Source organism: Nyctereutes procyonoides, unplaced genomic scaffold, assembly GCF_905146905.1.
Source record: "Nyctereutes procyonoides isolate TBG_1078 unplaced genomic scaffold, NYPRO_anot_genome, whole genome shotgun sequence".
NCBI lineage: Eukaryota > Metazoa > Chordata > Mammalia > Carnivora > Canidae > Nyctereutes > Nyctereutes procyonoides.
Window position 1 is genome coordinate 6,372,398 of NW_026575151.1, and position 27,897 is coordinate 6,400,294.

The 27,897-nt window shown below is 37.2% G+C and overlaps 2 protein-coding genes across 9 annotated transcripts in view; one reads left to right on the forward strand and one right to left on the reverse strand.

Moving 5' to 3' along the window:
• The window catches only part of LIN54 (lin-54 DREAM MuvB core complex component), a 79,358-nt gene extending 76,261 nt beyond the window's left edge, over positions 1-3,097 (forward strand). For all 8 annotated transcript variants that reach the window (XM_055313122.1, XM_055313120.1, XM_055313124.1 and 5 more), the window contains one exon: positions 268-3,097. In XM_055313122.1, coding sequence (XP_055169097.1) covers positions 268-469 — 202 coding nt within the window. In that variant the 3' untranslated portion in view covers positions 470-3,097. The remainder of the gene's footprint in view (positions 1-267) is intronic.
• THAP9 (THAP domain containing 9) lies at positions 3,015-27,720 on the reverse strand. Its single transcript, XM_055313117.1, has 5 exons — positions 27,609-27,720; positions 21,638-21,833; positions 20,048-20,351; positions 18,665-18,815; positions 3,015-9,948 (listed from the first exon to the last, which is right to left on the reverse strand). Exons 1-5 carry the CDS (start codon positions 27,686-27,688, stop codon positions 7,971-7,973), a joined length of 2,709 nt encoding a protein of 902 aa, XP_055169092.1. The 5' UTR covers positions 27,689-27,720; the 3' UTR covers positions 3,015-7,970.
• Positions 27,721-27,897: the final 177 nt, after the last annotated feature.

Genomic DNA, 27,897 nt, shown 5'->3' on the forward strand with positions numbered 1-27,897 from the left:
CTCCAGGATCACACCCTGGACCGAAGGCAGTGCTAAACCGCTGAGCCATCCGGGCTGCCCCTGAACAGTGTTTAAAAAATACGCTCAGTCATAAAACCAGGGTCTTTTTAAAGCTCTTCAGGATGTGTTTGTGCTCCCGGCACAAATTGTAATGCTCGGCATGCTGTTGAATCATGAAAACGTCAACAGATTTTTCACTTGAAATAATGTCATCCGCTTTTGTTGTTCAACACCATCATCATCTTTCTCTCTCAAAAATCATTTCAGATTGCCATTTACATTTGTAACGAAGGAAGTAGCGGAAGCCACGTGTAATTGCCTTCTTGCCCAGGCAGAGCAAGCAGACAAGAAGGGAAAATCAAAGGCAGCAGCCGAACGGATGATACTTGAGGAATTTGGACGATGTTTGATGAGCGTCATCAACTCTGCAGGAAAAGCAAAAAGTGACCCTTGTGCCATGAATTGCTAACTCTTGCACAAAATACTGATAAATGGAACTGTACAGAAAACTGAAGGTGCAGGGACACTTGATTTTCTGGAAAATAGTTTAACCATTACTGTATTGTTAATTCAGTCCTTGTGAGACCTGAAATTATAATATTGAAAGACGTGAAATTTTAAATGAGGAAATTAGTACATTTTAAATTTTAGTTAAACCTGTTTGTGCCCCTTCTAAATTGTTTTTCTTTATTGTTTTATATGGATTTTTAATTTGCATGGGTTTCTTAAGAATTAGATGTTCTATCCTTCTGATTCTATTGACAAAGGACATTTATAAATTACTGTAATTTATAACGTATGGTGTTGTATGACTTTGTTCCAGTAGAAAAAGCCAGAGGACCATTGGTATTACCCAATCATTCTCTGGCACTAGACCTAAGCAGATAGAATGTCTATATAAACAAATTCTTATGAAACATACTCAAATGACGTTTTGTGCTTAGAAAAGCACTATCTTTTGACGAAATACCAGCTTTTTTTAGCACAGATTCTGGAATAACATCCTATTGTCACTTTGGGAATGTCAGAGGGGAAGTAAGTAATCTGTAGGCACACTTTTAAAATAAAAAAGGTGTTTTTTTAAAAAACAAAGTGTTGAGGGACAGTAAAAAGTTATCAATAGGCAATGTGTTTCTCTAACAAAGGGAGACTAAGAAATGCTCTAGGGGTGTTTCCATTTTCTTTGAAGGAGGTGGTGTGCATTTGAAATGATAATAAATTGTCAACGTGATTACTGGGTACTATTAAAAGTGAGGTGCATATGAATAGAACTTAATATTATTATGTAGTAATGATATAGAACCTTACATAATTATCAGGTATAAAATTTGGCTTGGATGGAGAAATAAAGAACATTGAAGCTCTAATAGATGAAATTAGGGAAGGATTTTTCATCTGTACAATTCTCCTTATAGACTTTTGAACTAAGAGGTCTCAATCCAATGTATGAGTCTTACTTGATTTACTGAAAGGGCCTCCTAACAAAGCTTTCAAAATTATAGTGGGATTTCTTTTTTAAGGAAAGCTTAATATGGCATTATTTTTAGCCAGTGATTTGATAAGCTGAAGGTATGAGTGTTTTCTTATTATTACTAAAATAACCTAAATCATCTTTTCCTAATTTAAAATTCAAAAGCTTTATGAATTTAAGAGCCAATAATAGGACTCTGGGTTTTATGACAAGAAGAAACCATGTGTTGGAATTCAGGCATTTTGTTAGGTACCGTAATCATCAGTAATTATTAGTATATGATTATTACATTTCCTACAAGGAATCTATAGTTGTATGTATTAAGTGTGTATATATGTTCATATGAACACACAAGATATAGGCAATAGAAATTAAGTAATGCAAAAGAAGATTCCGTTATTTACTGAAGTATCTTACTTTTGAAATTTGGATTTATAAAACTATAGTGCAGTAACTCTAAATGTAGATAGTGCAGAAATTCTTAGCACCTCAATCTAGTATGTTTAATTAAAATTTGTATAAATGTAAATTAGTGTAAGAGGATAAAATATCTAATCAAGTTATTTTTCAAAAGATTACCTTTTTTGGTCTAAACCTAAACTTTGTTCATTTTGTACATATTCTGTGTTTAACTCTAATTGCACCTTTGTGATGTGTATTTATATACAGTGTGCAGAAAATGTTTGTGAAATTTGGATTACAATTGTAGATTATGTATGACAGCATTGCCTGAGAATGTTTTGCTTGTAAAAACTTGAAGGTGCAATCAAATGCTACTAGTTTTTCTGATTTTCAAGAAGCTATCTAAAGTATTAAGACTTTTCCTTCCTGTGTAGTACTTACTAAGCAACTTTTTGTATTTAGGCATTTGCATCAAATTGCTGAACAAGATTAATATCCACATTAATTCAACAATTTTAAAAGACTATTTGGGAGGGTTGGGTATATAATTTTTTTAGCTCTATTTACATCCCAAAGTAGAAAGATTAAATTTATATTTACTAGAGCTATTCAAAGAATACACTTTTCTATATTGTAAAAACAGGACAGCAAAGTAAATCATACAGAAAATAAACATTTATACTATTCTGTAAAAAAAAAAGGATTTTGTTTTTCTTTAAAAACACTTAATTATCTTACAAGAAACTTTTAAAATCTTTTAAGTAAATTTGACATTACTTTTGAAAGCACACAACTAAAAAATGTCTTTTTGCCCAATTATGATTAATTGAAATTGCTTTAAAACTAGAATGTCTCTTTTTCTGCTGTTCAAAGGCAGAAACTGAGTCTTTTTCCTGTCCTTTAGTATTTGATGTTTTTGTGGTAAGCACCTTTCTTAGCTTCCTTTTCTCTCAAGAACTTGAAGCAACCTGTAGGTCTTATCTCTGGATTATCTGGGAAACAGAACCTTCAAGTTGCAGTAATAAAACAACCAGAGCAGCAACAGTAGGGAGAGACTACTGCTTTAGCTTACCTATTCTTTTATGGGGACAACTGACATTTTCTCAGTCTTCTGTAAAATGTGAATAAAAATACCTTTAGAAAAGTTTTCCACTTTTATTGTTCTGTAACACAAATAGCAAAGAAAATAAATACTTGTTATGTAAATGCAGCTTCGAACCAGGACCTCTAGCATCATGTTGCATCCTTTTCCAGCATTTTACGTAGAAATTCCATGGCAGCAACCCAGAGGAGAGGGAAGCTAGAAGCCTTTACTGTTGGAGTTATTTTCTATTATGTCAATTACTTAGGACTTTGTATGTTTGTGAGGATTTCTTTAACGTAGATTTTGTCATTATCCATAGGCCATATGTGGACTTTTTATGAATGAACCAAGGCTTTTTAAATTAAAATTTTTAAAGTTTTGTCTTTACTCAAAAGCAGTAAGAAAATAAATATATTCAGGGTAATATTTACTATAAGGCCATAGACTTCAACTCTGTAATTGATTATATTATCAAATGAAATCTGGCAATAGGTAAAAAGAATGCATCATGATCTGGTAGGTTTATCCCAGGAATAAAAGGTCGACTCAACATTTAAAAATAATCAATGTAATTCACTGAATCAAAATACAAAAGAAGTAAAACTATATGATCATCTCAGAAGTTACAGGAAACCTTTTGAATATACTAAAAACTGCTGAATTACAGGCTTTAAAAGGGTGAATATTACAGTATGTAAATTATATCTCAAATGGTTTTCAAAGAAAATTGAAAGGTGCGGAAAAACTGACAAAATTCAAGACCCATTTATGATTTAAACACATACACTCTTCAGCAAACCAGGAAGAAAAGGGAGTATCAGCTAGAAAAGACCAATTTATCAAAGTCTACAGCTAACATCATATGAATGATGAAGACTGAATGTTTCCTCCTCAAAGACAAGAAGGCACTCTTAGTCAACATTGTGTTGCAGGTCACTGTACAATGAGGGGAGAGCAGGTTGGAAAAGAATGAGAATGTCTACTGGTGGATAATGTGACTGCCTATATAGGAAAGTCATGGTGATCTTTAAAAAAAAAAAAGCTGCAGGAACCAGTGAGTTTAAGCAAAGTCAATATATAAAATTGTATTTTCACATAGTAGCAATGACCATTTAGAAACAAATTTTACATTACCATTTATAGTAGCACCACAAAACATGTAATGTGACCAATTTATACAAGATCTTTAGGTGAAATGTAGAACACCTTGATAAAATTAGAGAAGACCTTAAGAGATATACCATGTTCATGGATTGGTATGTTCAATATTATTAAGATCTCATTTCTCCAAATTGGTCTTTAGTTTCCACAAAGCTCCAGTCAAAATCCCAGCAGGAGTTTTTGTAAAAATCAACAGCTGATTATAAAATTCATACGGAAAGGTACAACTAGAGTAGCCAAACATTTCTGAATAAAGAACAAAGTTGAAAGACTCCCACCAGGCTTCAAGACTCCTATAAGGCCAATCAGGTCATTGCAGTACTGATGAAGTGTTAGACCTATGGATCAATGGAACAGAACACCCAGAACTAGACCCAATATATATAGTCAGTTTTTGACAAGAGTTCAAAGGTAATTCAGGGAAGAAAGAAGAATCTTTTTAACAGGGTTGGGAGATACATATGTTGAAATCTGAAACTCAACTTATACCATAGACCAAAATTAACTGAAAATGGATCATAACCTAAATGTAAAACCTAAAGCTACAAAACACCTAGAAGAAATAATATAAGAAAAATTGTTGTGGCCTTGGGTTAGACAAAGATTTCTTAGATACAAAACTAAGTATGACCCCTAAAAGAAAGAAATGGATAAACTGGACTTAACAAAATCAATGTCTTCAAAACACTAATAAAAAAAGCCATAGATGCAGAAAATATTTGCAAAACACATCAGATAATGCACTTATATCCAGAATATATAATTAACACTCAACTTAAAAAACTGACCTTCCAAAATATGGGCAAAAGACTTGAACATACCTTTCACCTAAGATTATGTGGATGGCAAATAATCTTATGAAAAATCCTCAGCATCATTAGACATTAGGAAATTGGAAATGAAAGCCACAATGAAATATCACTGAACACCTATTAGAATGGCTAATTCAAAACAAAACCCTGGTGACCAAATACTGGGAAGAAAAGAGAGCAAATGAACTTTCTTATACATTCCTGATTAGAATGCAGAGTGGTATAGTCATTTCACAAAAGCAGCTCTGGCACTTTGTTATAAAGTACAACATACACTTACCGTATTATCCATGTATGGATATCGCACATTTTTATTTATCCATCAGTTGGACATTTAGGCTTTTTCATTGTGTAGCTATAGTGCTATGAAGTTTGTTTACAAGTTTTTAAACGGACATTTTCATTTATCTTGGGTATATATGCCTGTTAGTAGAACTGCTGGGCAATATGGTAACTTTGCATTTAACTACCCTTTTAAAGAACTGCCACGCTATTTTCCAAAGCATCTGCATTCCCACCAACAGTGTATGAGGGTTTCAATTTCTTCACATTCTTGTCAACATTGTTATTGTCTTATATCCATCCCAGTGGGTGTAAAGTGATACCTCATTGTGGTTTTGATTTGCATTTCCCAGATGGTTTATGATGTTGGGTATATATTCATGTGTTTACAGGCCAATGGGTAATCTCCTTTAAAGAATGTCTATTTGTGTTCTTTACCCATTTTTCAAATTGGGTTGTCCATCATTGAGTTACAGTAGTTCTTTGTATATTCTGGGTACAAGACCTTTATCAGATAAATTAGTAAAAATTTTCTCCCATTTTGTGAGTTGTCTCTTTCATGACAGTGTCCTTTGAAGCACAAATTTTTTAATTTTGGTGAAATTTTTGTTGTTTGTTTTCGATGTCATATTTAAGAAACTATTGCCTAATCCAAGTACCAAGGATTTACTTTTTTTTTTTTTTAAGATTTTATTTATTCATGAGAGACACACACACGCAGAGAGGCAGAGAGACACAGTCAGAGGGAGAAGCGGGCTCCACGCAGGGAATCCTATGTGGGACTTGATCCTGGAACCCCAGGATCACGCCCCAGGCCAAAGGCAGACGCTAAACCGCTGAGCCATCCAGGCGTCCCTACTCTGTTTTCTTTTAAGAGTTTTATAGTTTTACCTTTTATAGATAGGTCTTTGACCTATTTAGAGTTAATACTTTTGCATGTGGACATCCAGTTGTTCCAGCACTATTTGCTGAAAAATAGGAAGGATAAATTTCTGAAGAGAATGTTTGTTTTCCCTGAAAAGGACAAAGGTGCTAAGTGGAAAATATAAACTAAACTACCCTAATCAAATATGAATAATTTATTTTAAAAATTCACTGTAAAGCATATCATGTTAAGTAAACCTGATATCAGACTTGAAACACTTTCACTAGGGCAAGAGCAATTAACGGTTCAAGGCAGTGAAGGATATATTTTTGTCTTCCATGTCTGTCCAATTTATCCAGCACTTAAAGAAATAATGCGTAACACTAATTTCTTTAACTACAGAATATATTAGTACAGTAGTACAATGCAAGAGCAAAGAACACAAGACACCTACAGGTATGAACCTAGTTTTAAGTAAAACTCAGGACAAAACTTGGAATTATATAAGCAATAAGTTAAAAGGTAGTGACTTAACAAATAGGCTTCCTTTAAATAAGATTTATCCAGTGCATCTAAACTAATTCTATTGCAACAAAAACCACAATATCTAGACTCCTCAGCAATAGCTCTTACATAAAATGTAGTACAACTCTGGTTACATCTCAAAACTTAAGCCTTTGTTTGAGGTAGAAAAAAACAAATATATCAAAATATACAATTTAAGGGGAATTTCAGTTAATAAAAACTTTCATCTGGTCATTAATCTTTTGCAATTTCAAGTTTTCATATTAACTGTACATGAATATTCACTCAATGATAAAGAGTAAATGTTTTACACACAGAGATGAATCATATGCCTGTTTCTTCTTTTATCCACTTATAACACTCCCCAGATTTTAAAGTACCAATATGTTTTTCTATTCATCTTTTCAAGCCGGGGTATGAGAGAATGGAGAAAATTGTCCTTAGTATGTTTCCATCTTTAGATTATTTAAGCTTCTCTAAATTTCTGAAAACACTCATTATTAAATCAAGACAAATATTTTCATAACCATTGTCTCAAATGGTCATCTTTTTCTAATTTATTAATCACCTGGTGTGAATCCCATTATTCATTCAATACTGAAAATACGTCTATTTCAGCCTCCCTGCAAGCATAAGGAGACTTCGGAAGGAGAAGCTGAAATAAGGCTTCTCCTCATTCTTTGATGGGCATCAGGCTCTTCCAGTGGAGTCAAGTAAGTATCCACTCAATTTTTCAAAAGTAGTATTTTAAAGTCCAAGGACAATGGATTGTGAAAATGATATCACCTATGTACTTCTCAGACTACATTCCCCAGCTTCGCTGCAGCACGCTTCTGTTTTAGGGTAGCCTGGCCAAGGGGTTTTGTGGTCATATTTTATTTTAGCCTAATTTTCAAACCACATCTTAATTTTTATATGTAATAAAAATTATATCCAAGATTTTATAGGTATTCTGTCAACATTTTCAGTTTTTTTCCTGTCAACATTCTCAGAGCTGTAAAACAAAGCTCTTTCAGTCTATTTGTAAAAGTCAATCTTTTAATGACTCTTAGTTGTTATACTCTCTTGTTTTAAGGTAGACTGAACAAGTTCAAAGTAGGTTCCATTATTCAGTCTTATCGTAGTATATTCAAAGGCAGTACCTGTTGGCTAGACTCCTCCTACTGACTTACAGCTTTCTACAAGTAACTGAAATGCTGCAAACCATACCAAAGTGCAAGATTTTATAATATGCATAATCAGAAATTCTAATAAGTCAGAATTACAAACTTGTCAACTATGGTCAATTTATGAGATACGGTAAGTTGAACTTTAAAATAAATGCTGACCAATTATTCTTTATAAAAATTTTGAGACATTTTAGGTCCCTCATTTGAATGGATAGCCATCATTACTTAACAAATGCCTGAATTTATTGGTATTAGCAAAACCTGAACATCTGTAATCTTGTAAAGATGACCACTGCCTCTTTGACAAAGTTTTCATCTCAAGTCTTTCTGAATGGTGTTTTAGAGGGTACTGAGCTACATCTTTAGCTCTGATTTTTAAGAAACAGATTATTATATCCTTTAGTAACTTTACAAAGTGATTGATGGCACACACTTCTCCATCAAAGAGATGCTCATCTAAATCTACAAAAAGATAAATATGCCCAGAAAGCTCACACAATATTTTCTGCTGGAGATATAATTCTCTCTGTTTAGGAAGTAGTTCATAGACTGCCATTCTTGAATGGGTTCTTACAATTCGCTCACAAATATTTATGACTTGACAGAGACTTTCTGAAGGGATATGCAAACCGTTCTTCTTTTTGACACATAACAGTGACCCAATTTTAGCAACTTTGAGATCCGAAGCATACAATGCACTGATGCAGTCCTCACAAGTTAAAAGAGCTGATAACTTATTTGCAACATGACTGGCACAACAGGTGAGTTTTCGCCTGTGATCTGACAGATCAAGTAATGCCTCACTGAGAGGACAATTAGACCAGTCCTGGCAAATATCCTCTTTGTGAAAAACAGTCTTTAGAACGCTGATACCATACTGACGCTGAACTGTCCAAAGGGCCAAGTCTGTCCTTCGATCAATTGAAATGTCAAGGATGCTTACTTCACTTAGAAAAACTTCATCTTGTAATCGGTATCTGGTCTCCAAATTATGGTAAGCTTTCTGGAATGCCACACAGGTAGGGTTAGAACTGGTTACTAATACCTGTCTAAGCATCTTCAGAAATAATTCCAGATGGTCTTGACTGAATTTATAAGTCAGAAGATATGGAAAAGGCATGATTTTAGGGAAAACATAATTCTGGTAGAGCCATTTTAAGCTCTCAGCATTAAGCAAAAATCCCAAGAATCCTAGTTTTCGCTTACCTTTAATTATTTGATTGTTGCTAGCATCCGATAATGTCACAAAGATAGTCTTGGCTTCAATTAATACCCGATTAATTTTACTGTAAGTTTCAGGCAGTAGGGGTCCTTTAAGTCCCTTTCCATAACAGTTCCTACTATTAAAAATGTCAAACAGGTTGTTAACTAAGCGTAAAAAATGGATGGTACCAATACAGTTTTGAAAAGAAGGCAGGCCTAATGACAGCAAGCATTCCAATGCGCTGGCCACGCTGTCACTGAACACTTGGGCTGCACAGTTCATCTTCAGTACATGGTTTTTCAGATTTGCAAGTTTTCTTGGGAGTCTTTCCATATTTGCTAATTCCTGTTCCCCTAGTGCTACTAACTCCACAAGGTGCTGCCAATGTGCTGTGCCATTTATGAAATGAATGCTTTGAAAATTCTGAAATGCATTTCTTATCAATCTGAGTAAGTGGCAAGAATCAAAGAAGTATGCAATCTGTTGACTAGAAGACGAAGGATGCTGAAATGTACACTTCATGTTGTCTCCATCAATATGTATCCCCAATGCTTTTGCCATCTGAACACTGTGAGCTGTAGCATCAGACGTAACAGCCAGAACTGTGATCCCTATGTCACTCAGTTTGCCAATGGTAAGACGCAGCAACTGAGCTTGCAAATATCCGGATGCCCTGTTTACAAAAAAATAACCAAGAGGCGTTCTCCAGTGACCAGAAATACCCACTGCCATTAACAAAATAGTTTCTGAGGCAAGGGGTGTTTCATCGGCATCAAGTATCCCAAGGCCAAAGTCCATAAACCCTTGCAAGTGGTGACTGCTGGGGTCCCATTGAAGTTGTTGCTTGAGAGATATGCCTTTTATTATCAGTGAACAATACTGATATAGCTGGTCTCCATTCTCTACTCGTCGTTGAAGAAAAGAAAAAATGTTGCTGTTGAAACCTGGACTGGGTTTGCATTTGGATAACCATCTGGAAAATATAAAAAATGAAAAATATAAAATTCAAATGAAGAAATTTTTAAAAAAGGAAAAATACCTTAAATGGTACTAAAGTCGGGGTGCCTGGGTGGCAAATTCGGTTGAATTCGGTGGCTCTTGGTTTTGGCTCAGGTCATGATCTAGTGGTCATGAATCCGGTCCACACCAGACCCTATGTTCAGTGTGGAGTTTGCTTCAGATTCTCTCTCCCTCTCCCTCCTGCTCACTCTTTCTCTCAAATGAATAAAATCTTTAAAAAAAAAAATAGTACTAAATATGGCCTCAAATCCTTAAAAAAACAAAGCCAAGTATAAGTAGCCAAATTCTACAGACATTTTCAAGCATGTATTCATATAGTTACCAGAAAATACTAAAATAATGGGGAAACTGAGAAACAGAGTAGTATTTCAAGATGCAAACATACCACAAAGCAATTTTCATTGCTCATTTACTTTTTTTTTTTTAAAGTATACCAATTACCCACTTTGTTCTAATTGATGTGTTTAAAATTTAGATCATAAACCAGTCTTACCTGTCAATTCAATGAAATAAGAAAACTGTTGTAGAGGAAGGAAACTCTGGGAGTATCTAGCACATCTACCCCATTTTACAGGTTAGGAAACTAGGACACAGGAAGAGCTTATGCCACATGGTCCTGGCTGTGCTGCTAGTTCTGTACAAACGTGGAAGCCAGATTTCCTGAGGTCCTGCTAGTGCTTTTCCCACTGCTCCTTGTAGCCTCAAAATTATGCCCTCAGGGACAATTAAGGTGTCTGCATTTGTCTGCCCTACACAGAGTACCTACATTATTACCTCAGGAGTTCTTCTGTAGTGTCCTCAACCCTCCCAGACTCCTGATTATGCACTCCTATTAATCTTAGCATTTGTCTTCAAAATCGTTTTCACACAGTTCTGATTTACTCTTTCTAATTTGTTGTGGGGTCAGGAAAAGCAACAGCCAAGTTTAATCATTGTCTAAAATAAGACTAAATGGATGCTTAAGTAGAGACTGGAGAGTTCACCCTGAGGTCTACTTTTGTAACTTAAGTAACTTTTGGGTTTTTTTGTTTAAGATTTTTATTTAGAGAGAGAGAGAGAGTGCTAGCATGCGGTGGGTCGGAGGCAGAGGCAGAGGGAGAAGACGACTCTCCGCTGATCAGGGAGCCCAATGTGGGGCTCAATCCCAGGACCCTAGGATCATGATCTGAGCTGAAGGCAGATGCTACACTGACTGAGCCACCCAGGTACCCTGGGTAGGGGTTAGTATTTCTGATTTGGGGGCTATATTCTAAGGTGCCAAGGTTTTGTCCTGGACAGTCGACCACTATTTAATTTTTTTTTAAAGATTTTATTTATTTATTCATGAGAGACACAGAGGGAGAAGCAGGCTCCATGCAGGGAGTCCGATGTGGGACTTGATCCCAGGTCTCTAGGATCACTCCCTGGGCCGAAGGCAGGCACTCAACCACTGAGCCACCCAGGCATCCCACTGATTTCAAAATGCACTAATGGGTTTGAAAAACACATTTATAGGATGCAAAAGACATACTTTGACTCTAAGTTGCTTATAACCTATTTAAGAGACAAAAGTATTAATAAAAAAAAAATTTAAGTATCAATCGGTTGTTTATATTTTAAAATAGTAAGATAATGATGAAACAGGTCAGTGCTACAGCCCACTACTATGTTGAATACCCTTTGCAAAGATGCTTCCAAATTTTAACTTTAATTTCTTTTTCTTGCATTAGGATTTTCAAATGAACACCAAAGATGCTTACTGTGTTGCATACGGAATCAGTATGTAATGAAAGTATTTCATGCCTCGATGTAAAAGTTTTTAGTTTAAATAGGCTAAGATAAAGTTTATGTTCTTTGAGCTTGATTTTTAAATAGAAATCTAAATAGTATTTTTATGTCCATAGCTATGAGAATGAGGTCTTGAATATCAGGCAGAAAGATATGTGGCCTTGTTTTTATAAGTTTCTATATCTGAAAATGGAAATACCCAAACCAGGTTTATGACTTAGAACTGTAGAGAAGTGACTGACTTCTGTGTCTAACCTTTCTTCCCTTTTAAAATGAAATTTTTTTTGATAGTAAAAAAAGGCACATTATTTTTTTAAGAGTAAAGCAATACTGAAATGTGCAAAAAGTAATAATCACTTTAATATTTCAGGGACACTCTTCCAGATTTATGTATACACACACACGTAGATACAATTTTTAAAATTTACACTGAATCTTTTTTTTTTTACTTAATAGTAATGTTACAGAAATATTTTTCTGTGTCCTTAACTATTGACTTACAGCATTTTAAATGTGTACATGGTATCCCATAGTATAGTTAAGCCATAAATAATTTACGCTGTTACACTAACCTTTCAACAGGTTATTTCCATTTTTTAGATAACAGCACTGTAACATATACTCATGTGCACATATATACATGTACATATTCCTGTCACTTATGCAATTCCTAGGAATAGGATACAGAAGTAAATCTACTTATGCAAGTATTAGAATAAATGGATTCAACTTTTATAAGAAATTAAAAACAAATTTTGGACCTCCAATGCACAGAATTGGATGAATAAATTTACAATTAATTCACATTCCAATTCTCCTTCACACAATTTTTACCAAAAATTTACATTCTCAACAACATATTTTAAATTAAACAACGGCTTAGTCATGGAGTGATTATAGGGAGTCCACTGGGTGGCTTTAAACTGCCTGGAGAAGAACTGCTGAAGAGCCATGATGCTGAGCTGAGTGTTTTTCAAGACTGTTAGCTCTTCCCATAGTCTTGTTTATCTCTGAATCTCTCATATTACCTTCCCTATTAGAGGGAACTAATTTACTATATTACAATGAATACCTAAATAGAAAGTTAGAGAAAATATAAATATCATACTATAAGTATCATTATTAAAATAAGGAAGGCTGAGGATGTTATGACATTCTTACAAAAGATATGTGAAAACAAACTACCTTCAAGACCCAAAGAACTGGAATTATCTGAAGCACATGTCTGGGAAGGTTCTGGACATAAAGAATTTAAGAGAGAACTGAAAAAGATGCAACATCAGAATACAGCAAATTACAGAAGTGGCTGATAGTGGGTAAGAATTAGAGAAAGATACAACAAGTAGAAATTAGTGAGGGAGGTACCTGTCTGAATCAAAGGTTTTTAAAAATATAAGTCTGGCTTGGTCTGTCATCATCTAATTGTTTATCATATAACTGTCTCTCTGTCATCAATGAGGAAAAACAATGATTCGCATTTTCTCCTTTCTCCCCCAAACTTCTTATGTCTCCTGCCCCAACTCTCAGCTATTATCTTTTTAAGTAAGCTTGCCCAGGGCAGAGCCCAACATGGGGCCTGAACTCACAACCCTGAGATCAAGACATAAGCTGAGATCAAGAGCTGGTCACTTACTCAATGGAACCACCCAGGTGCCCCTCAGCTATTATCTTTATATCACTAAGAAAATAGAAGCAATCCAATAAAACTCCCATTTTCCTACTACCAAATCTGTTAACCTATTGAATGTGTATCTCTGCCTTTCTGCCCCTTGTTTAAATGTTTTATAACAAGCATGTATTACTATCATATTAAACAAGGTATTTTAGTTTCAGACAAAGTTCCAAAAGAAATAATAACTTTTTGAGTACTAAAGTTGTACTAAACAGGGACACCGGGTGGCTCAGTCGGTTAGGCATCTGCCTTCAGCTCAGGTCATGATCCCGGGTCCTGGGATTGAGTCCCAAGTTGGGCTCACTACTCCCTGGGGAACCTGCTTCTCCCTCTCCCTCTGCCAGCCACTCACCCTGCTTGTGCGCCGGCATGCATGCTCTCTCATCAAATAAATAAAATCTAAAAAAATAAATAAAATAAAATTGTACTAAGATAATGTCATAGCAAAGGTTATAAAATGCAAAACACTGAAACTGCTGAGCCACCCAGAGGTCCCCGTATCATATATTTGAAAGTTGCCAAGAGAATAGGTCTTAAAAGTTCTCATTACAAGAAAAAAGCAATTTTAATTTTGTGTGTGATGAATGTTAACTAGCCTTAGTGTGGTGATCATTTTGCAACATATACAAATACTAAATAATTGTTATACACTTAAAACTAGAATAGTGTTATATGTTAATTACATGATCTCACAGAGTTTCTCCAGCTCAGAGCCCCTCTGAGTCTGTTTTAAAATTGAAGCAGTAAGAAACCAAGAGGCATGTTCCAGGACAGGGGGCTGCTGTCCTTCCCCGCTGGCCTCCGCCTTATCTACACTGAATTAAATGGAACACTGTTCTTTAGACAGCAACTTGAGGTCCACTGCATTTCCTCCTTACATCTATTTGAAATGCTAAATGACTATTGAGGCTTTTTTTTTTCTTTCCACAAATATTTACCAAGGGACCATAGTACTCCAGGTACCATGCAGGATCCGTATAAGAAAGTAGCATAACAGAATCAGACGCAGACCTCAGACTGAGGCGGCTCCTGGTCCAGTGGGAAAACAGTGTTTTAAGAACTATGATTCAGGGATGTGTGGGTGGCTCAGCAGTTGAGCGCCTGCCTTCAGCCCAGGGCATGGTCCTGGAGTGCCAGGATTGAGTCCCTGCACTGGGCTCCCTACAGGGAGCCTGCTTCTTCCTCTGCCTATGTCTCTGCCTCTCTGTGTCTCTCATGAATAAATAAATAAAATCTTTAAAAAAAAAAAAAAGTACTATGATTCAGTTTTTTTTTTAAAATAAATTAATTTTTATTGGTGTTCAATTTACCAACATACAGAATAACACCCAGTGCTCATCCCATCAAGTGTCCCCCTCAGTGCCCGTCACCCATTCACCCCCACCCCCCGCCCTCTTCCCCTTCCACCACCCCTAGTTTGTTTCCCAGAGTTAGAAGTCTTTATGTTCTGTGTCCCTTTCTGATATTTCCCACACATTTCTTCTCCCTTCCCTTATATTCCCTTTCACTATTATTCATATTCCCCAAATGAATGAGAACATACACTGTTTGTCCTTCTCCGAATGACTTACTTCACTCAGCATAATACCCTCCAGTTCCATCCACGTTGAAGCAAATGGTGGGTATTTGTCGTTTCTAATGGCTGAGGAATATTCCATTGTATACATAAACCACATCTTCTTTATCCATTCATCTTTCGATGGACACCGAGGCTCCTTCCACAGTTTGGCTATTGTGGACATGGCTGCTAGAAACATCGGGGTGCAGGTGTCCCGGCGTTTCATTGCATCTGAATCTTTGGGGTAAATCCCTAACAGTGCAATTGCTGGGTCATAGGGCAGTTCTATTTTTAACTCTTTGAGGAACCTCCACACAGTTTTCCAGAGTGGCTGCACCAGTTCACATTCCCACCAACAGTGTAAGAGGGTTCCCTTTTCTCTGCATCCTCTCCAACATTTGTGGTTTCCTGCCTTGTTAATTTTCCCCATTCTCACTGGTGTGAGGTGGTATCTCATTGTGGTTTTGATTTGTATTTCCCTGATGGCAAGTGATGCAGAGCATTTTCTCATGTGCATGTTGGCTATGTCTATGTCTTCCTCTATGAGATTTCTCTTCATGTCCTTTGCCCATTTCATGATTGGATTGTTTGTTTCTTTGGTGTTGAGTTTAATAAGTTCTTTAATGATTTTGGAAACTAGCCCTTTATCTGATACGTCATTTGCAAATATCTTCTCCCATTCTGTAGGTTGTCTTTGAGTTTTGTTGACTGTATCCTTTGCTGTGCAAAAGCTTCTTATCTTGATGAAGTCCCAATAGTTCATTTTTGTTTTTGTTTCTTTTGCTTTCGTGGATGTATCTTGCAAGAAGTTACTGTGGCCAAGTTCAAAAAGGGTGTTTGTTGCCTGTGTTCTCCTCTAGGATTTTGATGGAATCTTGTCTCACATTTAGATCTTTCATCCATTTTGAGTTTATCTTTGTGTATGGTGCAAGAGAGTGGTCTAGTTTCATTCTTCTGCATGTGGATGTCCAATTTTCCCAGCACCATTTACTGAAGAGACTGTCTTTCTTCCAGTGGATAGTCTTTCCTCCTTTATCGAATATTAGTTGACCATAAAGTTCAGGGTCCACTTCTGGGTTCTCTATTCTGTTCCATTGATCTATGTGTCTGTTTTTGTGCCAGTACCACACTGTCTTGATAACCACAGCTTTGTAGTACAACCTGAAATCTGGCATTGTGATGCCCCCAGATATGGTTTTCTTTTTTAAAATTCCCCTGGCTATTCGGGGTCTTTTCTGATTCCACACAAATCTTAAAATAATTTGTTCTAACTCTCTGAAGAAAGTCCATGGTATTTTGATAGGGATTGCATTAAACATGTAAATTGCCCTGGGTAACATTGACATTTTCACAATATTAATTCTGCCAATCCATGAGCATGGAATATTTTTCCATGTCTTTGTGTCTTCCTCAATTTCTTTCAGAAGTGTTCTATAGTTTTTAGGGTATAGATCCTTTACCTCTTTGGTTAGGTTTATTCCTAGGTATCTTATGCTTTTTGGGTGCAATTGTAAATGGGATTGACTCCTTAATTTCTCTTTCTTCAGTCTCATTGTTAGTGTATAGAAATGCCATTGATTTCTGGGCATTGATTTTGTATCCTGCCACGCTACCAAATTGCTGTATGAGTTCTAGCAATCTTGGGGTGGAGGCTTTTGGGTTTTCTAGGTAGAGTATCATGTCTTCGGCGAAGAGGGAGAGTTTGACTTCTTTGCCAATTCGAATGCCTTTAATGTCTTTTTGTTGTCTGATTGCTGAGGCTAGGACTTCCAATACTATGTTGAATAGCAGTGGTGAGAGTGGACATCCCTGTCTTGTTCCTGATCTTAGGGGAAAGGCTCCCAGTGCTTCCCCATTGAGAATGATATTTGCTGTGGGCTTTTCGTAGATGGCTTTTAAGATGTCGAGGAAAGTTCCCTCTATCCCTACACTCTGAAGAGTTTTGATATGATTCAGTTCTGTATCATTTGTGTGAGAAGAGTACTTACTGCAGGCCAAGCTTCTGATAGGATGTCATATCTAATTTGAGTCTGAAGACTAATCACCAGGACCAACAGATAGAAAGAGAGAGAGAGAATGGGTACAGGAACAATAAGTCCCTGAGGCAAGCAGCAGCAAGGAATGCCTTACAGTCGAACATAGAATGCTAGAGGGGAAAGAGGGAGGCAAAAGATGAGCCCTGGAGCCCAGCAGGGCCCACATCATGGGAAGTTCAGAAAACCATAGGAAGGAATTAGCCTATAGGCTGTGGGCAATGAGGAGGTTTACGTGTTAGGAAAGTGACTATTATGGTTGAATTTTGTCCCTCAAAAAGACATACTGGAGCCCTAAGCCCCAGCACCTCAGAATGTGACCTTATTTGGAGATATAGTCTTTACAGAGATAATCAAGTTAAAATTAGGTCATTAAGGTGAATCCTAATCCTGTATGAGTGGCCCTCATAAAAAGAGGAAATTTGGGCACAGAAGCACACATATATAATGGAAGATGATGTAAGGAGACATAGGGAAAAAGACCACCAACTACAAATTAAGTCAAGAAGAGAGGAATGGGGGATCCCTGAGTGGCGCAGCGGTTTGGCGCCTGCCTTTGGCCCAGGGTGCGATTCTGGAGACCCGGGATCGAATCCCATATCGGGCTCCTGGTGCATGGAGCCTGCTTCTCCCTCTGCCTGTGTCTCTGCCTCTCTCTCTCTCTCTCTCTCTGTGACTATCATAAATAAATAAATTGAAAAAAAAATTAAAAAAAAAAAAAAAGAAGAGAGGAATGGTGGAACAGACTCTCTCCCTCAGAGCCCTCAGAAGGAACCAACCCTGCTGACACCTTGATTTTGTGGACTTGTAACCTCCAGAACCCTGAGACAATAGATTTCCGTCATTTTTAAGCCCAATTAATCAGTATTAAAAGGCATCTGTAAAACCAGTGATAAGAAAAATAGTAAACGTTGAGTGTTACTTTCATAAAACATTACTGCAAAGCCACTGCGTTATTTGCTTTACACTAAGAGAATTATAAATATATCTATGTACTTTAATGACAAATCCTACAAAATTATTTACCAAAATCTCCTCCCAGAACCTGCCACGGGCATCAACTTATAGAGCTTACAAAAATGCAGCTTTTTGTGCTTAGCCTCAAACCAATGGTATCAATCTAGAACTGTTCTAGATTTTCTAGGATAGTCCAATATTAAACTACTGAAGTGGGCAGCCTGGGTTGTGCAGCGGTTTGGCACCGCCTGCAGCCTGGGGTGTGATCCTGGAGACCTGGGATCAAGTCCCACATCGGGCTCCCTGCATGGAACCTGTTTCTCCCTCTCCCTCTGCCTGTGTCTCTGCCTCTCTCTCTGTGTCAATAAATAAATAAAATCTTTAAAACTACTAAAGTGTTTTAGAAATCCCCAAACTACTAAAGTATATTAGAATCCAGATTTTTTTTTTAATCGCCCAGTGTCTCTGCCATCTGGAGGATGCAAAAAAGTTGTCAAAGTATTTGCCTTCATGTTGTTGGTGAAAATATTGCTGCTGTGATAATATGCAAGTACCACCTAAAAGTTTCTAAAAAGAGAAAATGGACTAATAAGAGTTTGAGTATGAATAGCCTTAACACATAAAATGCAATAAAATAATAAAATACTAATTTTCTTTAACATCTAAAAAGTAATTCACTTACGTCCTGAGGATGGAAGAATGAGGCAGCTTGAGAATCTTTCTTACATAATCATAGACTTTGCTACTGCACAAGTAGAGTGTACATGCAAATTGTTTCATTTCTGTAGAGTACTCAGCTGTTTCTCTCCAGTTATACAACTCCCACTTAAAATCTGTTAAAATAAATTTATTTATTCTTTGTGATGAAGAGTGTGTACAGTAACATTTTCAGATATAGATCACAGCATTTGGATATAAATGCAATGGGCATCCAAATCCAAATCCAATCACAGTTTAACTAAGTTTGTTCAATGGTTAATATCCAATCATAGAGCCTCCTGACTAGTTCATCCTGTTCATCTTGAATCATTTCACTCAAAAGAGGGAAGAAAAAAGTTTCAACCTGAATCACTGTGTTTTACTATTCACTGGCAGCCTAAGTGGAGAATTTTAGAGGAAGAGGGAAGAAAATGAAGTAAGTGGATAAAATTAAAGTCTCTGGATTATGAGCACATTTATTTGTTTTATTTTGTTCCCTGGTTACCATTTATTTGAGGGGTGAAAATGAGACACAAGAAACATTTCTGAGGATGGGATGTTATTCAGATTGAATAGACAATCTTCCCTACTTTGAAGGAAAAAAAAAAAATCCTCTTTCCTGTTGGGGATTCCTGTTTATTATGTGTGTTTTCCCCTACTGGAAAAACACAAAATATTCTCCTCCTTTGGAAATACCTATTCTTTTCTAGAAATAAGACATACTTTTTTTTTTTTAAACCAGAACGTAAATCCAAAATCTCTACTGCTTTCATCAAAGAGTAAGTTGGAAATATTTATTTTGTCCCTCTTCTTTGTTCACAAAGAAGAGTAGGTAGTTTTCCAATGGACATATCTGTCTTCTATAGAACATTTTAGAAAATAATATGGAGATTCATAGAATTTTCAAGCTCAAGGAGAACTGGCGAAATTATCTGGTTCAACTCTGCTGCAAAAACACTTTAGTGATAAATTACATAGCAGTTAAAACTGCTTATAAAGAATTTGCAGTAAAATGAATAAGTGCTTTATAAAAACTGCAAAGTATAGTATATGGTATCAACCATATTATCTCATCTCTGGGTAGCAGGATTATGCTTAACTTTTATCATTTGTATATTTCTTCGTTTTTCCTATAATAAACCACATTACTTTTAAAGCTGGAAATACAAAAAATAAATAAATAAATAAATAAATAAATAAATAAATAAATAAATAAATAAATAAATAAGCTGGAAATACATAAAAGGATTTTGGCAATTCCTTTCTTTTTTGCTTACCCTGAGACTTCATGTTTCAGTGAAGAGCACGTTTTCATAAGCAGTAGCAGAGTAAATACTTTATGATATTTTGGAAAAGGGGAACATACCTGAAAACTGTGCTCGTAGCAGACACTCTGTTTCTTCAGAAAGTAGTTTCTCTTCTACAAGTGCGTCAATTAATCGTAAGCCCTTTCTCTTCTTGATCATCCTATAGTTTTTTACAGAGACCAGTCTTTTTTTGGATACCTGGAGCATCTGTTGCACCTCGGCCAGTTTCTCTGCACCTATTGTCAGAGGTCTCTTTAAACTGTAGTTATGGTCCTCAGTAGCAATCTCTTGTGAATTATCAGGAAGTGGCTGTTTTAGGATTTTCTGTCTTGCTTTACCTTTAAGGTGTACACCCTGAAGAACCTGCAATAGAAACATCAAATTCAGGTTATTTTTGAAATTATCACACAGAAAACTGTCTATAAAAATACCACTAAATGCAAAACACTCACCTGGTTGCTTGGGAGAGTTAATTATGAAAGAAAAAAGTCATAATCTCTGGTTTTTGCCAATGTATTTAAAGGAAAATGTGAAAGAAGTTTTTTTTTTTTTTCATCTCTACAGAAATAGTAACCTGATGCTGAAAGTTAACACGATGCTGAAAGTGTCTGAAATGGTAATGGTAACAACAGAAAGGTGGCAATTTGGGAAGGCTTCGTGGAAATGAGTTTTGAATAGTTTTTTAAAGGAGCAATCACATGACTTATTTTTGCAAAAAGGCAGGCATAGTAGACAGAGCACGGGCTTTGGAATTAAGACTGAACTGGGTTTGAATCCTGACTTCCTCATTTAGTAGCTGTCACTAAATCCATCAGCTCCTCATTTGTAAAATGTGGATAATAATACAGAGTTGTTTTAAGGATAAAATAAGAATACTTATGTAAATCTCCTGGCACAATGGCCTGGACCACTGTAGGTCTCAATAAATAATGACTATTATTGATTTTACACAAAAGCATGAAAGCAAGTCAATTTATCAGATATACAGTAGTTTGAAAGAATTTGAGAAAAGAATACAGTAGTTTGAAAAGAGAATTCAGAGCAGTTAGAAATGCACGCATCAGGATGGAAGAGGTAGATGACCACAGCCTGTGCAGACGTGATGAGCCATGTACAAGAAGGTGGCCAAGAGATAAAAGGAGAACACGGAAACAGAAGAAATCTCAGAATGTAACACCAATACTGGTGACTGACTCACAGAAAGCCCTCTATTTTCCATATATACCTCTCTATATGGATGCTAATAATTAGGTATATTTTTGGTCAAGGTCAGTAACATCACTGGGAGGAACCCCCAAAAAGGTGTAATTTCTAGGTATTCTGGAAACTGTCTTACACAGCCTGAATTCTAAGGTATCTACTAGTTGATTCTTGCAATCAGTTTAGTAATCTTTATGTGTGTCTTGACAATGATTTGCATTTTATATACCTAATTTTTTTACGAAATTCCAATATTCCATGTAGATTTAAAAAAAAAAAACGAAAAATGAGTTTTCTAAGCATTTAAAATCTATTGTTGGATTTATTTTAAGAATTTTAAGACTTAGGATTTCTTCTTAAATCTCTGTAAATTCTAGCTATAATGTGAGGTATCTTGGTTTTTAAAGGCTCTGTAGAATTTAATTTTGTATGTACCTAGAGTTAAGTACCTTGTATAGAGAAACAGAAGGCACAGCTCCTTTTTTCAGCTTTCTTCTTATGCCATATGACTCAAAGTCACTTTCTTGAAAATGTTTGGAACATAGTATAGCACCTGGTCCTGGGATCCAAATCTTTTTGCTTCTGGGGTCCACACGATTAACAGCCCTGATCCATTTTGAGCGCTGTATGGTATCAGTTGGAAATCTACAGCAATCATATTAAAGTTCCATTAACATGAAATTATAGTAATACTACAGTATTTGTTACATAAATCCATTTATTTAACTACTTTATATAAACATCAAGTCTAGTTAAACTTACTTAATTTGATTTCATTTTTTTCAAAGTTCTTTGATTTTTTTTAATCCAAGAGTTCTGATTTCATTTGCTTCAATTTGTACAAGGGCAATTCTCATATTAAGTATCCTACCACATTTTGTCTTCACTGCCTACACTCAACAGAATCTAAAGCAGATTCTGACACAGTCTTTAAACTATGTCCCTGGATTCTTTGCTCCTCCTCCTCTTAAAAGATGGAGCTGACTCTCCCCTTGAGTGTGGGCTAGAGATAGTGATTTGCTTCTAAGAAATAAAAAAAGCAGGAGTGGCAATGGGCAATAAGACTAGATAATAAAAGCACTTGCTCCCTCTATCGAATTTTTTTTCTCTGAGCAGAGCTTCTCTGCCATGTCATAAGCAGTCCTATAGAGATATCGGTCTACTTGGCAAGAGACAGGCTTCCAGTCAAAGGCTATGTTGGGTGAGCTTTCTGAAAGCACACCCTTCAGTCTCATCAAATGTTCAGAAGATTCTAATATCGGCTAACATTTTACTGCAATCTTATGAGACACTCTTTAACACCCAGTTAATCCACTCCTGAATTCCTACCCTCAGAATTTGTGAGATAACATTTCCACTGCATTTTTTAAAAAATTTGTCACTAAGCAGTAGAAAAACAAGTACATTTCCCATACTTGATTTTCCTCTCTTGTTTTGAAAGGCACCACTTTTTCCTAGCCTTGAATATAAAAATTACCTTGTATTTCTCTATTTTTAAGCCCATACTACTATGTTTAGAAATTGGTGAGAAAAAAAACTTACAAAATTAATATAATGAAAAATCACAAAACTACTCTTTCTGCGCCCTCCTTCCTTGATTTATCTCGGGGACAGACCTAGGTAGCTGTGTGATTTTATATATATATATATTTTTTTTTTTTTAACTTAGGTTTTAAGGTATATAATTGTTAGGAACTGAAACTAGTGAAAATTTTAAATTTCTCAACTCATTGTTAGGGAAATAATGTAGCAGTAAGGTAAAACACAATTTTGAGATGTTCTCTCAATCACCTTGAGAAAAAAAACACTGAATTGGAAAACCTGTATTTAAGCTTCAATTACCTTTTATCAGCCACATGGTATTAGATACATTTCTCAATCTTTGAGCCCCCTCACAGGGTTGTTAAGAGTGTACAAGGCAGCAAATCCATTCAAAACCTTTTGTAAACGGTAAAGTACTACCTGGAATTTGTGCTTTCCTAGGAAACAACACTTCCACTTTCAGGACTTTCATTTTATTGTTCCAGAAAGATGATGCTACTTGATCAAGAGGAAATTATTTTTCTCATAAGGGTGAGGCAAATCCATCTCTTTTCACGGAGTTCTTTTCTTAACTAATGGCACATGTTAATGAGGCATCTTTTCCAGAGTTGGGGTGTAGTCTCTAACTATGGTAAAGGACAGTAAAAAGGTGGCTAGTCCACCAAGTTATATCATATAGCCTGATCCTCAGATGCAGTTTCCCACTTGGCATGCCTGCTGACCACAGCCATCAATCCCCTCAGTCCATGGAATGGCCTGGGCCACCTGGAGCCCTTGAAGTACAGTCCCAAATAGCTTTGTTAGTTTGCCCCAAAGTATTAAATATTTCCTATGTGTAAAACATTAAAGGGTTGGGATAATAGTGTAGTCTAACCATCATGACTAATTTGAATTCTGAACAAAATTATATTGGTAATAAGAATTGATACTACTTTTAAAGCATTCACCTTGAGCCATATACATATGTTTAAAGTTTATTTAAGTAATTTCGACACCCAACGTAGGTGGGTGGCTCAAATTCACAACCCGAAATCAAGAGCTGCCCACTCTTCCAACTGAGCTAGCCAGGCACTCAGGTGTATGTTTTGAAAACTTAGTTTTCGTCTTACAAAAGTTCTGCACAAAAGGTTTTTATCCTTTCAAGAAGATGAAACCAAGACCAGAGCTAAGCATACCTACCAGTAAATAGTACTTGAAATTGGAATTCATGTCTCCCTATTCTAAAGCCACCTCTGGCAAAAGAAAAGTCCCAAACCAATCATCATCTCATGTATACAATAATGAATTGGGTAAATCAATACAGAATCCATTTTCTCTCTCCCATTGACTATGCCTTTTTTACACTGCTGGCAGAAATGTATCTTTGGCTCCCTGCATATATTTTCCAGAAAACTGGCTAACAAAATCCTTTCTACAGTGGTAATCTCTGAGGAGAGAGAGAGAAAGAATTGAGGGGGTAAAACTTGAACTATATCTGTAACTTAATTCTCTTTTAAGGGGAAAAAGAAAAAAACTGAAACAACGCAAAATGTTAGCATCTGCTTAATTCTTCTGATGGGTACATAGGTGTTTGTTATGTACTATTTTTTGCCTGCTAGTATGCTTGATATGTTTCATAATTAAAAGTTTAAAAATAGAATCCATTACAATTCAGGTAAAAACGCTTCCAAATTATCATACATATAGTTCTTTGGTTATGAAATAAATTGTTCAATTTCTTTACACCAACAAAAAGAGAATGACTCAAAGTGCCACTTTACTTGCCAGTCCCACTTAATATTCAACCATTTATGTGTTTCACAAAGTACCAGTATTCTCATAACAACAGTTTCCACACCTTTAGTCATTTCGACTCATGCTTTTCAGCCACAGCCCCTTGCCTGTGTCCTTGCAATGTCTTTGATAACTCTGGTAATCGGACTTGGAATGCTGGGGGAGGCTTCTGAAGAGATAATACTGGAACAAGAACTGAACAGGAATTTGCCATGCAGAGAGTGGCCACTCCAAGCAGATACAGTAACACAAAGATATAAAATAACTACTTGGATCTTACTGGTTCATAAAGCATTAAAAAATAAGTTAATTTGGAGGCTGGAGAGGGTTAAAGGAGAGCGTAGAGGTAGCTGGTACTTGGTACAGATGGGCTGGAGAGATAGCTAGAGGCCAGATGATAATAGATCTTGTATGCTGTAGTATGTTTAGGATCCATCCCTCCGGTCAGTGGCCTCCAGAGGAATATGCACTCATCTACTGAGATTTGAAGAAATTAGATTTTTATAATTTTTTTTGCCATCCTTTAATTTTTGTGTTCCATAGTATGTATTAGTACATCGCTTCATGTATGTAACTTATAAATCGCCGTGCATATATCAGGAACATGTACTCAAATTTCTTTATGGAGAGGGCTCTGTCATCAGTAAGTTTGAAGATGATGCCTTTGGGCAATGTTAAGTTGACAAATGTTAAGTTGACAAATACTACCTTGTGCTAGGACTAACACCATAGTATTCTAACTCGTCTTCCTGTCTCTCATTTGTCCTACCCTCTTTACAACCTCCTAGGTATAGGAAGACAAAGATGATTCCCTCCCATTCATACATAAGGACATGTGTTTCATTCAGCACAGATATATAATAACAGAAATATAGAGGGAATGTAATTCCAGTTTTGGAAGAGAGGGATAGGAGGAAAGGCTTTGCAGAGGAGCTTGGACTGCATTTTATGCATTGAAAAGCCCGGATTAAAATCCTTCCTTTAGGGATCCCTGGGTGGCTCAGCGGTTGAGCGCCTCCCTTCCGCTCAGGGTGTGATCCTGGGTTCGGGATCGAGTCCCACACGGGGCTCCCTGTGAGGAGCCTGCTTCTCCCTCTATGTCTCTGCCTCTCTGTGTATCTTACGAATAAATAAATAAATCTTAAAAAAAAAAAAAAACAAATCCTTCCTTCAGGGAACTAGCATAAAATTCGCATTTTTAGAAAAATCATTTCCAGGAATCAGGGCAATGGAATGAATGGGGAATCAATCAGACTGAAAGACTCACAGCAGACTCTTGTAATAATTGCATCACCTTCCTTTCTTAAAATTAAGCAGGTCTTATTTTGGTCCTCAATAAGTAAAATAAATAAAAGCAGTATAAGAACTCCTCCTCATTTAAGAATCTAAGAAGGCACAGGAAAAGGAAAAGCAGGGTAGCAAAAAAATTGAAAAAAAAAATTAGAGAAAAAGGAGATAAGTTGGGACAGAGTGTCAATAAAGCCAATGGAGGTGAAAGTTTCATGGGGTAGTCGATACCACTAAAAGTTAAAGACGTCAAGAGAAGGGTTTAGAAGTGCTCGCTTAGATTTGGCAGGATTACCGGTGACCCTTTGTCAGTGCATTAGAGCAGTAGTGACAGATATCTGGCAACAAGAAGTTGAAAAGTCAATAGGACTTAGGTAAATAGGTTATGTTCCTGTTTTGAGGAGCCTGGCTACAGAGGGAAGGAGTCGTAGGCTAGCGCAGAGGAGTACAGAAGCTCGAGTTTGTGTGTCTGTTTAGAAATGAAAGTAATGTGAGCATGCTCACTGTCTTAGGCAAGTAATCAGTAGCTGGAGCAGTTTATTAAAATAAAGAGAAGAGGAACAGGGATGCCTGGGTGGCTCAGAGGTTGAGCGTCTGCCTTGGGCTGAGGGTGAGATCCCGGGGTCTGGGGATTGAGTCCCACCCACCTCGGGCTCCCTGCGATGAATCTGCCTTCTCCCTCTGCCTGTGTCTCTGCCTCTGTGGGGGTGTGTGTGTGTCTCTCATGAACAAGTAAGTTATTTTTTTAAAAAAAGAGAGAGAACAGGAACATATTAGTTGGGGGAGGGAATCCCAAAGGAGAAAAAAAGATACAATTACAACAGCTTAAGTGGAGGAGGAATCAACTCTATTTAAAAAACAAAACAATGACTACAAAAGGCCTACCACACCTAGTAGAAGCTCCTTAACCTTTTCTTTGTAAATGTCTTTATTTTCCACTCCTCTATCAGGTATTACGTTTTCCCATGCTGTTCCTATCGAGTGCTATCTTCCTCCTGCTCCCGAAAAAGCTCAAGGTCCACTTCAAATACCACCTGTCCCATAAAACTCTTTTTGATTTTCCCATAAAAGTCCCTTGGCAATGGTTTACCTCTCTACATCTCCTATCACTTTAGTGGACTACCTTTTTCAAGTACATTTTTGTGAGAACGTCTTACCCGCTTTCTTACTTCCCACTGTGCCTTGGACTTTGATTCGCATGACACATATATACGTATTACAAACACACACGAACACCACAGAAGTACTACACAGACGTGGGTTCAAATTAGACTGGTCTGAAAATCGGTCCCACACTTAAGCCAAATGAGAACTTCCCTGCCATGACGAGATCCAGCCAGAACGGGACCCGCCTCCTCGAGCTCAGCCACTACTACTGAATAACCTGCAACGACAGGCGTTCTGGTGAAAACTCATCCACGCTCACGCTCACGCTCACGCTCACGAGCAAGCCGCACAGTCTAATGGAACCGAACACCTTCCGCAGCTCTCCCCAAATGCCCTCCCTTCCCGTCTCCTCACGTTAAATAATAAAAGACGACCGAAAGGAAGGAAGCGCGACTCCTTTCGAATAACCCTCGCTAAGAGCCACTAGGCAACCGGCAGGCAACGCGAAACAATCAGCAACTTAGACGCAAACCCTATGCGGGAAGAGCAAGAATAACCCGAACTCTCCAACTTCCCACGTTCCTTTCCCCCCCACGCTACGCACGCACGTCACGTCACGTCAACGGCGCGACGCGCGCCCGGCCCCGCCCCACCCCGGCCTACTGCCCGCCTGGCTGCGCCGGGAGTTAGCCGGGGGCTGCTCTCACGCACTGGTGAAAGGAGAGGCCGCGCTCCCGGCTCAGCACGGTGTCCCGGGTGCTGCAGCCCACTGCCGAGCAACTTCGGGTCATCTTCTTGCTACGTGGGGCTCCACTTTGGGTGTGCCTGCGACAGCATTAATCGCGATAAGTTTAGCTCCGCCCGTGGACTCGGCGGCTACGACCTTTATTTGTCGGAAAAGGCGGGTTCTTAAGGCGCAAGACTCCTGCGCTTCCTCTTCGTGGGCGCGGCGCTTCACGCCGTGGCCAATCACGGGCCACGTCGCGTCGCCGCAGCCAAT